Source organism: Anopheles moucheti, chromosome 3 (assembly GCF_943734755.1).
Source record: "Anopheles moucheti chromosome 3, idAnoMoucSN_F20_07, whole genome shotgun sequence".
In the NCBI taxonomy this organism is placed as follows: Eukaryota; Metazoa; Arthropoda; class Insecta; order Diptera; family Culicidae; genus Anopheles; species Anopheles moucheti.
Genome location: NC_069141.1, coordinates 69,908,985 through 69,922,871, shown reverse-complemented (window position 1 = coordinate 69,922,871; position 13,887 = coordinate 69,908,985). Strand labels below are relative to the sequence as shown.

Sequence of the window (13,887 nt, the reverse complement as noted above, 5' to 3'; positions counted from 1 at the left end):
TCATAACGTTATCCACACCATCAACCCCCTTCATCACTCAACTGTCAACGTAATCCGAGTTGGCTCTGATCCAATCCAAGAAGAAGGTGATCCGCGCATAAACTGTCGGCATACCGCGCGTACACCCATCGGCCGATCCAAACGACGTTACACCGACCTGAAGCGTCAAGCCGGACTGCTCCTGAATCGTGAGCGGGCCGCCCGAGTCACCGGTACAGGCCGATCGGCCACCATCCCCGGCAAGGCACACATTTTGCGGTTCCACCAGCATCGTTCCCCACCGATCAATGCACGCACCGTTGCTCATGATCGTGTTGACCGTGTACTGCAGCGTGGTAGCAAACGCGGAGTTTGTATCGCTCGTGCGCCCGAATCCACTGATCGTACCGATCTGTCCATCGAACTGGCGTTGATCCAACAGGCCGGGAAGCCGCACCGGTTGGACGTAGGTCGTAAACCGGAGTGCTGTGTTCAACCGTACAACGGCCACGTCGAAGCGATAGTTGCTGACGGCATACAGCGGATGCACGGTGATACCGATGTTGCTGAAGCGTATTTGCTGCTGCGAAGGTTCCACCTCCAGCCGGTTGAGGGCACCCGCGATCACGGTACCACCACCGGCCTTATTTACTTGATCGAACATCACGCAGTGGGCGGATGTGAGGATGAAGTTTTGCGTCAACACGGAACCACCGCACATGGTCGTTAGTACGCCGAACTCGGCCAGCACTATCGCTTGGTAGGGGAACTGTCCCGGCCGTGCCTCCAGTCCGTTCGAGATACGGGCATCCGGCCGGGAAGCGTTCCGATACACCTGCAGCTCCGGTGGCAAACGGGCCCAATAGTGGTCTAGCTGCTCCACACGCTTTACTCGACTCCAGTCGATCGTTGGGAGGCTTGCCCCATATACCATCACCGTCAAAACGGTCACCAACAGTAGCACAATCCGGTTCATGGTCTACCCACTTCCCGTCACACTCGAACGCAACTGAGATGCCTCGATAAGGGGTTGGGAGCTCTTATATAGCGCACGCAATAAATTTCTATCGAACCCGATAAAGAACTTCCAAAAGTAACCGTAACCACAAAACAGATTACTTCTAAGCGTAACGTACAGCTTTATCGTTTTCTAATCGACCGTAAGGTGAATTTTGTGTGACGGGGTATCCCACGGTGCCGACATCACGATTTGATATCAGTCTGCCGATAAGCCAACGTCATCGCCTGTGATAGGACCGAATTTGGGACTGCATGCATCGATTTATCAATGGTCGCTCGATGGGAAAAATTAAATCCTTCGACAGTTTGGGTACACCCAGCAGATTTTATTTTTTCCTTCATCGATTCGTACATGTGTCGTTGATCCCGATATGGCTATAGAATGTTTTGGTAGCCCGTTAACGCAGTACGCATTGATAAAAGGCAAGGTATCAAGGTCGGCAAGCGCATACGCAAAGCGGTGCGATTGCGACACACTGGTAACCTAGATATGACCGACGGTCAGTACGGGATCGTACCCATATGCGCCTCATATTTGTTTTGAGAAACTCTATTACTTTATAGCTACTGCGTTCCACCAATGAGTGATGCAATTTTTATGTGGAAAACATAATAAAATTATTCGAACAATTAATTTTCTGTACTGTTTCTATCATAAAGCATAATTGTTGTTATAAACTTAAAGCAATAAATAAAAGCAAAATTCATCTAAAGCTAACCGCCATTTTGAAACGTTTTTCATCGACTGCCATTTGCTCGAATGGTGTTTCAGCTTGCAGCGCCCCTGGTGGCGAGAATCGGAAGCATACATAAAAATTAAATTTAAACAAACACGCAGCAACCGTTACAAGATTTTTATGTCAAAATGGAATTGTTTGCATTTAATACAAACGTTGCAGAAACACAATTTATATACGGATCAAAAGAAGAAATAAATTCTTATTATCATATGATCTTTTAAGCCAACAATTGCCTCAACGGAAATAAAAAAGTTCGAGAAGTTTTTTAATGCGCTCGGATAGCATACTCTTATCTGCGGGAATAACCAGCAAATTGCCTTCGATATTTGCGTCAAAATGTACCGAATATCATCTTGTAGTAAAGCTTATCGAACGAGATTATGCATTATCGTGCCGGTTCTTAAGCTACCCCAATAATGTTGCCGAGATATGTAGTTTCTCATTCGAAGGATTTGAACGGTTTTTCGGCGCTAAAGTGACGTTCTTCTACCTGTTCAGTAGGTTTTTAACGTTAAGGTAACCGCGTGCCATAGGATCACTAGACGATCTTATCTTGGGGTAACGCGAATCACCCAGATCCGTGCGTATATGGGTCCGAGGATGCAGGAACTTTGAGATAACCGTTTATTACGGTCCAGTAGCCCCCGATACGATAGCTTTCCACGGTAGCTATAAATACAACCCTCCGAAAACCAACGGCACACTAGCTACCGAAGGTACGGTTCGAACGTTTCGTGCGTGCGTGTGTGTGATTAAAGATGAAGTTCTCCCTGTTGGCGCTGTTTGCGCTCGTGTGTGCCGTCGTGGCCACCGACGATATCGACTGGTCAAAGGTTCGCCCGATGTCCCGCATGCCCCAGTACCTGCGCCGTCTGCCGAAGGATATTCTGAAGCAGTACCTGTCGGAGGTGCGCAGCATGCCCTCCAGTGCCCGCGCGAATTCCCGCATCGTCAACGGTTACATTGCCCAGCCCGGCCAGTTCCCGTACCAGGTTGCGCTGCTGAGTAACTTCGCCGATGGTACCGGTCTGTGCGGTGGTTCCGTGCTGACCGCCAACTACGTTCTAACCGCGGCCCACTGCGTGGATGTCGCTACCAGTGGTCTCGTGATCTATGGTGCTGAGGACCGCACCAACGCGAACGAACCGAGCCAGGTGCGCATTGCGTTCGAGCAGAGCGGAATTCGCCTTCACCCGAACTGGAACCCGGCCCTGATCCGTTACGACATTGCGACCGTGCGCGTTGTCTCGCCGGTCACCTACACCGCGCGTATCCAGCCCGTCACGCTGCCGCGTCTGAGTGATGTGGGCAACGATTTTGCCGGTCTGATCGGTACCGTGTCCGGATTCGGCCGCTTCGCCGACTCGATCCCGCAGGCTTCGGATGTGCTGCGCTACGTCAACAACCCGATCCAGACGAACCTTGCCTGCTCGGTGCGCTTCCCCGGTGTGGTTCAGCCCGAGAACATCTGTCTGTCTGGCGATTCCGGCCGTGGTGCCTGCCAGGGTGATTCTGGTGGCCCGCTGACCATCGTGCGTGACGGAACCACCGTTCAGCTCGGTGTCGTCTCGTTCGGTCTTGCTCTCGGATGCGAACTTAACTGGCCGTCCGTCTTTGCCCGTACCACTTCCTTCCTGTCCTGGATCGAGCAAAACTCTGACGTTGAGCTGCTGCCGTAATTTTCGCGTATCAATTAAAATATAGATGAACAAAAAAATGTGCCGTTAACAACATATGCTTTCTCTAAAACGTGTGTTCTTCTTTCACGATGAAAGTGATGTTCAGGTTTGTTCAAATTATTTTAGCAATATTTATTTCTCTTCTTCTTTCCATTCGTTTGCCTACCTCCATTCTTCTCTAACCTCCACGCGCGTTCAACGATTCACGGTTATTGGTTTAACCTAGCACACAACGTTGCAGCCATTCTTTCCCTCTATACACATTCACTCAACACCACTATCAGCCCTCTTCTACTATCACCTTACTCTTGTTTTACACCATTTTCTTTTTTGTGTACGGTTTTGCTCTCACTTCTTATTCTGAGCTTTCTTCACTTTTGTTTTGTTGTCTTACGATTTACAAATTCACTTAACTGGGCTCTTCTACGATTACTCTCAAATATCTTTCTCTCTCTCTATCTCTTTCCGTCTCTTTTTCATTCTCGGCTTTTTACGCTTTCTAAAAGCTTAAAGTGCTGAGGTAAGAGAGAAAGAGAGAGAGAGAAAGAATGAGAAGAGAAAAATATTGAAAGAAAAAAGGATGTATGTAACGCTTTGATTTCGCTGTTCGTCGTTATTATATGCCGTATGGGTTTAAATTTCAAATTTTCTATGCCTCTCCGGTACGTTCACCACCTTGAGTGACTTCCCGCGTTAGCTTTACAGAACGAACACAACCACAAACGGTTCACAAATGTTGGAGAAACAAAAGGACACGCTAGCAACACTTCAGTACATTGGTGTTGTTGATTCGGCCTGTGCCGGGATGTGTAAGAAAGAATGTCGCTATTTATGTTCGTCACCAAAAAGGCTGCTGCTAGCTCGCAGAGGTGACGTAGCATTGCTAGCCGATAGACAACGTAAAGGCGAGTTAAGATAAAAACGGTTTAACAACGGCTTATATTCGCTTTGCTTTTGATTGATGTTTTGCATTTGTCTCTGCCTCGCAAAATTCGTTCCCCACTTCCTGGGCACTACAAAAAACGCTCCTAAGGTGTGATATCGCAAAGTGTTTGGGCTTGGTTACGGCAGCTGGGGCTAGCAGCATACACCGCGCGTTCCTTTTGCAACAAAAACGCCACCATCTTTGTGTTCGGCCCGTTTCGTTGCATGCAGAGAAATTGCAGGGACCAAAACAATGGAACTAATTTTCCCTACTGTCCCATTCTTTATATATTAGATTCCATTACTTATGTTGGGTTTTGTATGTTATTGTTTTTTTTTTGTTTGTTTCTGTTTTATCTGTACGCTTTGATGACATTTGTCCCATGCGCAACAGTTGTTTTCGCGCGACATTTGTATCTTAAAACGCTCGTCGCAACTTTTGATGCTTTTTGCGTAATACTAACTCTCTAGCACTAGTAGTTCAAGTTAATTTATAATCTTTGGACTAACAGTGTGTCTCGCCCTGGTAGATGCAGATCACGATCATCTTAGATCAGACACTAGATTTGTTACACAACTGTGTCGAAAACAAGTGCCCGGCCATAAGATGATCGCCGCTGCATATGATGTTCGGCCCTACAGCGACGAGTGGCATTTACATGGCTATCGCTATTGTTATTTACCTTCGCGGTTTAATTCTGGTACTGCTATGTAACTTGGTTTTTGCTTTAACTTCTGGCATGTACATGTTTCTTTTTGTTTGTTATGTTACACTAAAGATTTCGTGCTGGTATGTCAATTGTAGATACGTATGGCATTATCCTTATCTGTGTTGCAGGAAACGAATCGATCGTAAACAATTTTCCCAACACGTAGTGCCTAATGAAATTGTACATAAATCCAACCTGATCATGAGCTTGTGGTACGCACTGATACTCAAGAGTAACTCCTGTTGATACCTATTTGCAGTGTATTAAAAACGCCGAAATCTCTTTACACCTGTGTTATACTGCTCGTACATAATCATGCTCTTGACAATACTTATCTGCAAGAGGGTAACATCGTGAAGCATACTCTACCGATCGCAAAAGAATTGGGTGGCTCGTGCCTTGCTTCAACTGTTCCCGGTGTCAACGAATTTTAAACCATCTTCTTCTCGACCCCATTTCTAGGCGTAGCATTTAAATCGAATCATAGTCAAACGATGTCGTTAAATTCTTGAAACATCCTATTTTAACATAATTTACACAGTAACCATACGCTCCAGTAGCTAAAAACCTAATGGTAGTGCCTTTGTTTTTCGGTATTACGGGTAGATGGGTGACACTGTAACGATCTGATTTGTTGCTATCCACATGATCCACCCCAGCTGTTTCTGGCTCATTTCCGCATCACGCTTCTTTTACCCTTTCCTGCTAATCGTTAATCTTATCCTACTATCACTCGGTTTCCTTGTCGTAGACTAAGCAAACCACGGCCAAAAATACTCTTCCTCGCACATTGTTTTCCCTTTCCACATTCAGTCCTAATTTATACACGTCATTCTCCTGCTGCCAATTCAACATTCCCTTACTGTTCAACACTGAAATGTTTCCCACTAGCAAACAGCGCACAGTCAGTTAGTGTAGCGTAGGAAAACCTAACCCGTTAGTACCAGCATGAGCTGTGTTTTTACATCTTTCCGTTAAATGTGTGTCCGTCATTTGACTAGACTAAGGAAAACATTTGGACAAACTTGGCAAAATTTAAAAAAGCGTTACGGTTCTATGTACGTTCGTTGTGCCAGCAACTGCCAAAGCGGTAGTTATACATCTCAAAAGTTCCGAACCGCAAGCAGTTTGGGCTTTTTTGTTGTTTTGTTTAAAGCTTTTCATCATAACAAACCAGATTTTTTTAAAGTACGCTTTTGGTCGATTACCACAATGCACACACGCAGCTTAAAATAAACAAAAACGAACCGTACACATGAACAAATGGTTTCTTTTCAACAAACAATAGGTATAAAACAAATCATGAAAAGAGAAACCTTGCCTACCTTCGGAAGGAAAAAGGACATGGTTTTTTAGTGACAATAATTCACAATGCTGCTCTATGTAACAACCATAATAAGACACCATGAACTTTCGTAGTCTAAAACAAAAAGAACAGAATACATTTTTATACAGCGCACATTTCTACCCCAACAACATACCACTCCACATTACCAAAAGCGCTTCCCTGCCTTGACCTTGATTTACATGTTTCCTCTGTACGCTACTTCCACTCTCGCCTACTCAGTGTTACCAAAGGTGTTTCTGCTGCTGCTTACACTAGATTGTACAAACTAATGATGACGACGATTAGGATTATATCGAGCGCATAACACCACACCAACGTGCAGCGGGTGCTAAGTTTCTTTTAACACAACTATAGCTGAGCAGAGTCCTGGTGCATCAGTGGTGACAGTGGGCCCGCTACCTTACGCCCACGCTCGTATTCATAATCGACATCTAACGACAGCCCTGAGAAAACATAAAGAAAAGCAATGGGAAGATTAGTATTGTTTTGAACACTCTTACTGAAGTGGGTAATATATAATGTTTGTACAGGGAAGATGTTGTATATTGTCTAAGGCACTACAATAGGAAAGAAATTCGCGAAAAGTGTCAAAGTGTTGTTTAGCATTTTAGAGCACAAGCGTACAGATTCGGAGGCTTATCTATCGCTTTACAGTGGCAATTTTAGATAGTAACGCATTATCTACTTTTGCAAGTTGTACGATTCGTCAGTTCAAAGGTAGGAAAAATATACTAACACACAAAGCTTTCAACTAAATGATATGATAAGAACTTTTAATTTATAAAAGACTGTATAATCGCTTTCATGTGTCAATTGCTGTATCTATTCTATGTTTTAAAGAAACCAAAAATAGTGGGAAGCTAATACGGCAGATAGGGTGGAATCACTACTATCGTGGTTTTAGTACCCCTATCGCTTTATAAATTACAATATAGAATAAGAAGAAGAAGAAAAGAAGAAGAAGGCGTAGAATTAAATTACAGTAAGACGGAGGGGAAAATATAATTACTTTCGTAACAAACTGCCATGGCATGCCCTCGATAAGCATTCCCTCGACGAAAGTGTGTTAATTGGGTATTAAAACGAGAAAGTAAAATGAATTCATAACGAACGCACACATTCCACAAGGTTCGGTAGCAAATCAGGTGGAAACATTTTCCATCTTCAAACTATCCAAACTATCCAGTGAGCTAAGTGCGGCACACAAACGCAGCAAAGAGTGCAATGGTTGTGTTAATGGTTGGGTGAGGTATGTGAAAAAGTCTATTCTCGCACTTTTCTGCCCATCTCTTCTGACGGTCACTTTCGTTGGGCGATTGAATTGTTGTATCGCTCGCAGTTTGTCACACTTATCACCGTGCAAATCAGTCTCCAATAAGAACGGTCAATCTGTCTTGGCTCCTATAGCCGCTTTCTGAAAAATGGTAGAAAGAAAGAAGCAAAAATAACGGAAATAGTGGGAATACTGAAAAACAGCAGCAACTGGAGACAAGTTGCTTCATTGAAAGGAACAAATTGAGTTGCAAAAACCCAAACTTTAGTACGTGACATCACAGTGAACGGTACTGTCCACAAATTTGTACGATATTGTTAAACTGTTTCTATCGATTCTTGTAAAAAGTGTAACTTATTATCCGAACCTTACACAGCACCATAAACAGGTTAGAAGATTAGTCGAACGAATACAAACTCCAATATGCAACCTTCATGAAAGGCAACTAAGAGTACAGTAACCAATCCGTTTGTTAATATGTCGATGTTATCGCTGTTAGTGCGTCCAAACCACATTAAACAGAAACAGGAAAACAAAGGTAAAGGAATCTGAAATAACTACTTTTCTTCTCACCCGATGGCCGCCGGATGGTATCGCTGGGCGTCTCCGGAATGAACGCGGCCACGGCGATGGCACATATCACCATTAGCGCCCCGAACACGAACGGAGGGCCCGGCATAAGCTGTGAGTACTCGTCCTCAATGCGATGGTGCACCGAGCCCCCGAGTAGCGTCTCGTTACGCACAAACTTTGCATCGGATCCGTCAAAAACTCCACCGCCCGCCACTGCTCCAATCGCGGCACCGTTAAGACTATGGCTCGCAACGTTATGCTCGTCGTTCAGGTCGACGTGAAATACGTAGAAGATGACGCCGAACATCGCTGGCCCTAGACCGTTGCACAAACCGCGCATTCCTGTCACCATACCCTGGACCACCCCTGGAACAGAAAGGCAACATTCAAGACATTCGTTAGTACTGTTCTGAAATAGTTCTTTCTAACTTATGCATGATTACCTTGTTGGTCCGGGTTGGAATGTATCGACACAAATGCACTGATCGCCGGATACGTAATTGACGCTAATGAAGCAAGGATACCTGCTGCCCACATCATCCTGGTATGTACGAAAATGCGCAGTAAATAAAGCAAGGAATTAATTATTGCAAGTTTCTTATTCTCTTCAACGGTGCTTCTATTGCCAGAACAGAGTTCTTACCATGTTTGACTGCCAAAACCATACCAAAGCAGTTGTAACATTTCGAACAGTAATCCTATTATTATTGTACGCTTTGCACCAAGTGCCCTGTGGAAATAGTAAAAAACAAAACACACGTTAATTATGTTTGTATATGTTTTCTTTTTTATGTTCTTTGCCACTCCGCAAAGTTATTTTCGTCCCACAACTTACTTCATTAGATCACCTAGGATGACCTGCGTCAGTATACTTAGTATACCGACGACAGCAATAAAGATCGATACATCGATCGAGCTGAAATGCATTTTCAGTTTCAGGTAGACGAAAATGCACGAATATTGTCCCGCTTCTGGCAGATAAGAGAGCAGCACCGTAACACACTGCATCAGAATCGTTTGATCCAGACCAACTTTACGGAGCGCCTAAAAGAGTGCGCGCGCAAAAAAAAAACAAATTAGAGAGATAATGATGTTAAGCGAATTTTCCCAACTATGCATCGATATGTTGATACTAACTGCAAACGGATCTGCCTGTTCCCAGCTGATCGGGGCTCCCCAGGAGCTGGGTCGTACTTTTTCCGGTAAACTTTCCGGCACCGCCACCAGAATGAAGAACACATCCAGCACAGCGATTGCAGTGGCCAGGGCCACAATTAGCGGTTCCGAGTATTTGTCGTTCAGGTAAGCTCCGAGTGCGGGTGAAATAACCTGCCGGGAACAGAATTATAGCAAAGAAGTGAGTAAGGCAATTATATATTACACCATAGCATGTTTAACACCTTCACTAACTGATACTTACCAAACTAGCGGCGAAGGTGGCTGACACCAGACCATACGCTCGTGACCGATCCTCCACCGTCGTCACGTCTGCTACATAAGCAAACACAACGGAAAACGTTACCGCGAACACACCGCTGATTGAGATCATTGCGAAGAACCACCTGGCAAAGCAAACGAAACGGTCGGTGAAGATTAACAATCTCTCTCGTGAGCTCCGTTTGTCCCTGCAGACCGCCTAACTACACTTACCACGAGTTGATCGACATTAGTGGGATCGGAGCGCAGGTGAAGAACACCGTAATTAGCAGAAAGAACTTCCGGCCCCAAACGTCCGAAAGGGCACCAATCAGTGGAGCGCTGAGGAATGATAGTATGCCCTTTATGCCCATTACCAACCCGTTCATTAGGAAGGTGTGATCTGGGAAGGTTTGATTGAGGACCTGTGACAAAAAGAAAGATTAAACAAGGAAAAATTAATGATGGAACCACCGCTGTTGCATCAGCCAGAGGTGGCGGACGTATAAGCTCCTGCGCGCATATGGTAATTCGTTATGTAAGGTAGCTATTTTAAGGAAATAGTTACGTTATACCTAATACAATTTAGACCCCCCCCCATTGCCTGTTACCACAAATTACCGTATTGTCCTAACGTTTTTACCTTTATGGCATGGCACTATACAATGGGTGGTTGTAACGTCACTTGCAAGTTTTCGTCAGCAGCACAATATATACTTACATTTATGACAGGCATCGTTAAAAGTCCCCAGGCGAAAAATTCCAAAAATATGACTACTAAGGCATGATAAACGCTCGGTTCTCCTATACCGGAGCTCTGCAAAAAAAAAGAAAGATGGTAAAAGAGTGAGAATAGAACAATAAGCCTTCGATACTAAGCATGTTGACAAAATGGTGGACAATAGTGTGAAAGAATAGGAATTTAACATTCAGCCACGATGATGACGAAGGCAGCAGCACTTTTTTCTGCGTTGGCGAAGCGCAATAATTCGATCAATGATACAATGGTGAGCGATTCTATTTCATGTAAACAACCGGAAATTGTACACAGTTTGTCATGGATGAGTACAAGCTAAAGGAAAAAATAATTTAATTGCTAAATCTCTATTTAAATTTACTTTAATTAATTTTAACACAATATTATTTGATCTTAGTTGGACTTTGTGAAGAGAATTTATCAACCAAATAGCTTTGAAGAAGAAAATAGAGCACAAATCGCAGTATACTCAAGAAAATTATTTTTCAAAAAAGTTTCCTGGTGTAGTTTTAATTTTGCTCAACGAAAAATCAAGATTTAATTCCAAATTATTTTAAAATGAAACATTACAGATTATATAAATTTATGGTGTAAACAAAACACGAAACCAATCACTGATCGGTATGGACGCATCGAACTATGATGTACAGAAAACCATTCGCATACATCAATTTCAACTTGCATCGTCCAAACTCCCTGACCATGTTCACAGTCATGTCTACATGCAATCCGCAAACCGCAAATTTCAAATCCCCCATCCGAATTCTGGTTTTCTGCAACGGAAATCCGAAACGGGATGCAATAGCTTTCCCGGAAGCCGTTCGATAGAGAACCCAACAAATAATAAACATGCTGCTGACAGGGCGCGAGCGGTCCGTTGCGCACGGACCAATGATAGCGGCAAATAAAACGCACGCAAAACAATAACACGCAATTGTGACGGAAGAAAGCATAGCGTTTGCCGGTCCATGAACAAGTGTGACACATAGCTCGCCAAAGCACCGGGACTACCAACCTTACAGTGATTGAAGATCAATCGCAGGAAGTAGATGAGATTTTTGCTCTGCTTCAGCTGCACCACGGTGACGGTCGGTAGGCCACTGCAGTTGCTTAAGTTGGAGGGTGTCGTTGTGACACGGCTGTGCGGATTTCCACTGCCGCCGGCAACACCATTAGCAGCCGTTCCCGTTGCCGGTGTGCGCGTACCATCCTGTGCGTTATTACCCGTACTGCCGACATCCATCGCCGGGGCCGTCTCGCTGACCGGATTGTCCACTATGTTACAACAAACGCCAGCATCCGGCGCTCCTCGGCTGCTGGAGCTTCCGGGCTGCTGTTCCGAGGCCACAAGCAGACGGGATTTGTTGGACGAAACGGTTGCGGTCGTTGCGGCCGAATGCGTTAGCATTGACGAGTCCTCCTCCTCCTCCTCCTCGTCCTCATCCTCCTCTTCCGCATCCTCCGCGTCGTAATCGAGCCGTTGCTTTGACCCGGAAAGTTTACCACCTCCACCAACGCCCTCAACCTGTCCCGGGGATTGCGCCGGTACGGCGGACGGCACCGATTTGGTGTACCTTTCGTTTACCAGCGTTAGCCGGCTCTCGTCCGCTTTCGGCAATCTCGCGGTGCCCATCATCGGTGAGCACTCGCCAGGTAGGTCAAAGCAGCTGCTGCTGCGACTATTGCTAATGCTTAGATAATTACTATTCTGATCATCCGTATCGGTGCAGTTATCCTCCCCCTGCTCTGCATCCAACGAACGGCCGGCCAGTGGTAAGGTTTCGCCAGCTTCATCCATTGTAACCACGTTACTTCTATCACAGACTACCGCATCACTTGCATTCCCGACTGCTGGCCGCAGCGGCGGGCATGGATGACACGCCGCACCGGGTACGGCGGCGGGTGACCCTTTCGGGCTGGTGTCATCCGCACCACCGGCCAACAGCTTCGCCGAATGCTCCATCACTTGTACTATACCGTTCCCCCGTTCACACTGCCGACGAATTGACCCTGTGCCACTGCTGGTTAATCGGCCAACTTTTCCCTGCTGCCAGCGATTGCTACTTTGCGCTGCCAAAGCTGCATCCAACCGAGCGGACCCCGTCCACCGATCCGTCCGCTGCTGGTACTGCTTCGATTCTGGCTTCCGCTGCCACAGCAACAACAGTGATAACAATAACGACACCGACCGGGGCACATTTAACCAGCAATGCGCGTGTGAGTCCTTCGATAGATCTTGGTTCGATATTATGCGTGCCTTCGCTGTATCGTGGACTAGAGAGAATGAAGATGGTTCCCCGTTTTTTTTTTTTTTTTTGGGAGGAAGAAGGTTGTAATTTACAGCAACGCGTGAATTTTCCACCCAGCGAACGCTTCCCTAGCGCGCTTATTGCATTAGCACCACCACACGTAGCGAATACGACCGGGTTTGCCCATCTGCCAACGGCGTGATTTTCGTACGTGTCTTGCTGAAATAGCACAGCCAGTGGCTAACAACCAAGTACGGAATTGGTCGCTCCCGATTTACCGCCAAGCGCCCCGTGTGTGTCTTTCCGCTGGCGGATGAGTTCGTCCCTCTTGGTTGTGACGCGGGAATCGATTCTAAAATTAACACCATGCGCGGCAACTCGGTGCGGCACACGGATGGCGACGGTACGGTGCGAGAATGGTGGAATCTTCTCTCGGGCACATTACCCGGCTCGGTACGATACGCATCTAACTTCCGACGCCGACGCCAATCAACCGTCCCGGACGGACGACTATTGCGAACCAGCGCTGTACAACGGTGGCCTACTATTGACGACTTTTGCAAAAACGTGTTGCCACTTTGAGCGATGTTTTGTGTCGTTATGCTGAGACAATCCGCCCGACTGCTTCTCTCACTGTTGGCCCGGGGTATTGTGGCTGTTGTTGCGGGTAATGATTTGTGCAGGTTGGCTTTGATTGGAATTTTAATCCTTCATTAAGCGCAAAGGTCTCTTTTCCGTCGCGTAGGAACTGGTCGAATATGGTTGATGAAAAAATAACTATTTTATCTTTTCCGCGCGCGGACAAGTGGTGTCACAGTTGAGTTAATGGTTGAGGTATGACCAGGAGAATAGTGCACCCCGACGGGCCGTTGCTCCCCTTTTTGCTGCACTAAACACAAATTTTCCTTTAACTTTTTTCCTTTTGCAGATGAATCCCGAACGCTTCACACACTGCTGTGCTGTGTCTCACCACCTCACAGGCGCCACTCAACGTACGCAATTAAAAAAATATATTCTTCTGCTCTCTGTAGGCCGTTAGGTATGGTTTCACACCTTCTGGTTCGGGCGAGTTATGATTCGGTTTACGCAGGTATTCACCACTCGGTATCGGTTCAGAACGAACGCAACACCGTCACCGTGTGTGTTTTAAAGCTCTCGAAACGGAACGGAAGTACTGTTTCTGTTTGCTGGTTCTGCTGGCTGAGATTGCGTTCCGTGT

At 45.8% G+C, this 13,887-nt stretch overlaps 3 protein-coding genes across 9 annotated transcripts; 1 reads left to right on the top strand and 2 right to left on the bottom strand.

Moving 5' to 3' along the window:
* Window positions 1–37: 37 nt before the first annotated feature.
* On the bottom strand, window positions 38–1,056 carry LOC128302964 (brachyurin-like). The gene has a single exon (XM_053039815.1). The coding sequence runs from the start codon at window positions 953–955 to the stop codon at window positions 38–40; it is 918 nt and encodes a 305-aa protein (XP_052895775.1). The 5' UTR covers window positions 956–1,056.
* Window positions 1,057–2,497: 1,441 nt separating this feature from the next.
* LOC128302961 (brachyurin-like) lies at window positions 2,498–3,418 on the top strand. The gene has a single exon (XM_053039813.1). The coding sequence runs from the start codon at window positions 2,498–2,500 to the stop codon at window positions 3,416–3,418; it is 921 nt and encodes a 306-aa protein (XP_052895773.1).
* Window positions 3,419–4,669: 1,251 nt separating this feature from the next.
* Window positions 4,670–13,497, bottom strand: LOC128304864 (hippocampus abundant transcript 1 protein). Of its 7 annotated transcripts, none has more exons than XR_008287429.1 (11): window positions 11,435–13,497; window positions 10,384–10,479; window positions 9,897–10,087; window positions 9,667–9,808; window positions 9,384–9,575; window positions 9,082–9,290; window positions 8,890–8,976; window positions 8,690–8,787; window positions 8,235–8,612; window positions 7,410–7,814; window positions 4,670–6,843 (listed from the first exon to the last, which is right to left on the bottom strand). XR_008287429.1 is itself a non-coding variant. In XM_053042103.1 (10 exons), exons 1-10 carry the CDS (start codon window positions 12,380–12,382, stop codon window positions 6,749–6,751), a joined length of 2,436 nt encoding a protein of 811 aa, XP_052898063.1. In that variant the 5' UTR covers window positions 12,383–13,497; the 3' UTR covers window positions 4,670–6,748. The 7 variants fall into 7 exon arrangements, 3 of the variants coding, with proteins under 3 accessions (XP_052898063.1, XP_052898064.1, XP_052898065.1); XR_008287430.1 differs by having other exon boundaries at window positions 7,517–7,814; XR_008287432.1 differs by having other exon boundaries at window positions 8,247–8,612.
* Between the last annotated feature and the right edge of the window lie 390 nt (window positions 13,498–13,887).

Coding starts and splice junctions, on each gene's coding strand:
- LOC128302961 (XM_053039813.1), top strand. CDS start 2,498: ATGAAGTTCTCCCTGTTGGCGCTGTTTGCGCTCGTGTGTGCCGTCGTG.
- LOC128302964 (XM_053039815.1), bottom strand. CDS start 955: ATGAACCGGATTGTGCTACTGTTGGTGACCGTTTTGACGGTGATGGTA.
- LOC128304864 (XM_053042103.1), bottom strand. CDS start 12,382: ATGGAGCATTCGGCGAAGCTGTTGGCCGGTGGTGCGGATGACACCAGC. Junction 9,291..9,383: donor AACAGGCAGATCCGTTTGCA/GTTAGTATCAAC, acceptor GCACTCTTTTAG/GCGCTCCGTAAAGTTGGTCT. Junction 8,977..9,081: donor ATCCTAGGTGATCTAATGAA/GTAAGTTGTGGG, acceptor CTATTTCCACAG/GGCACTTGGTGCAAAGCGTA.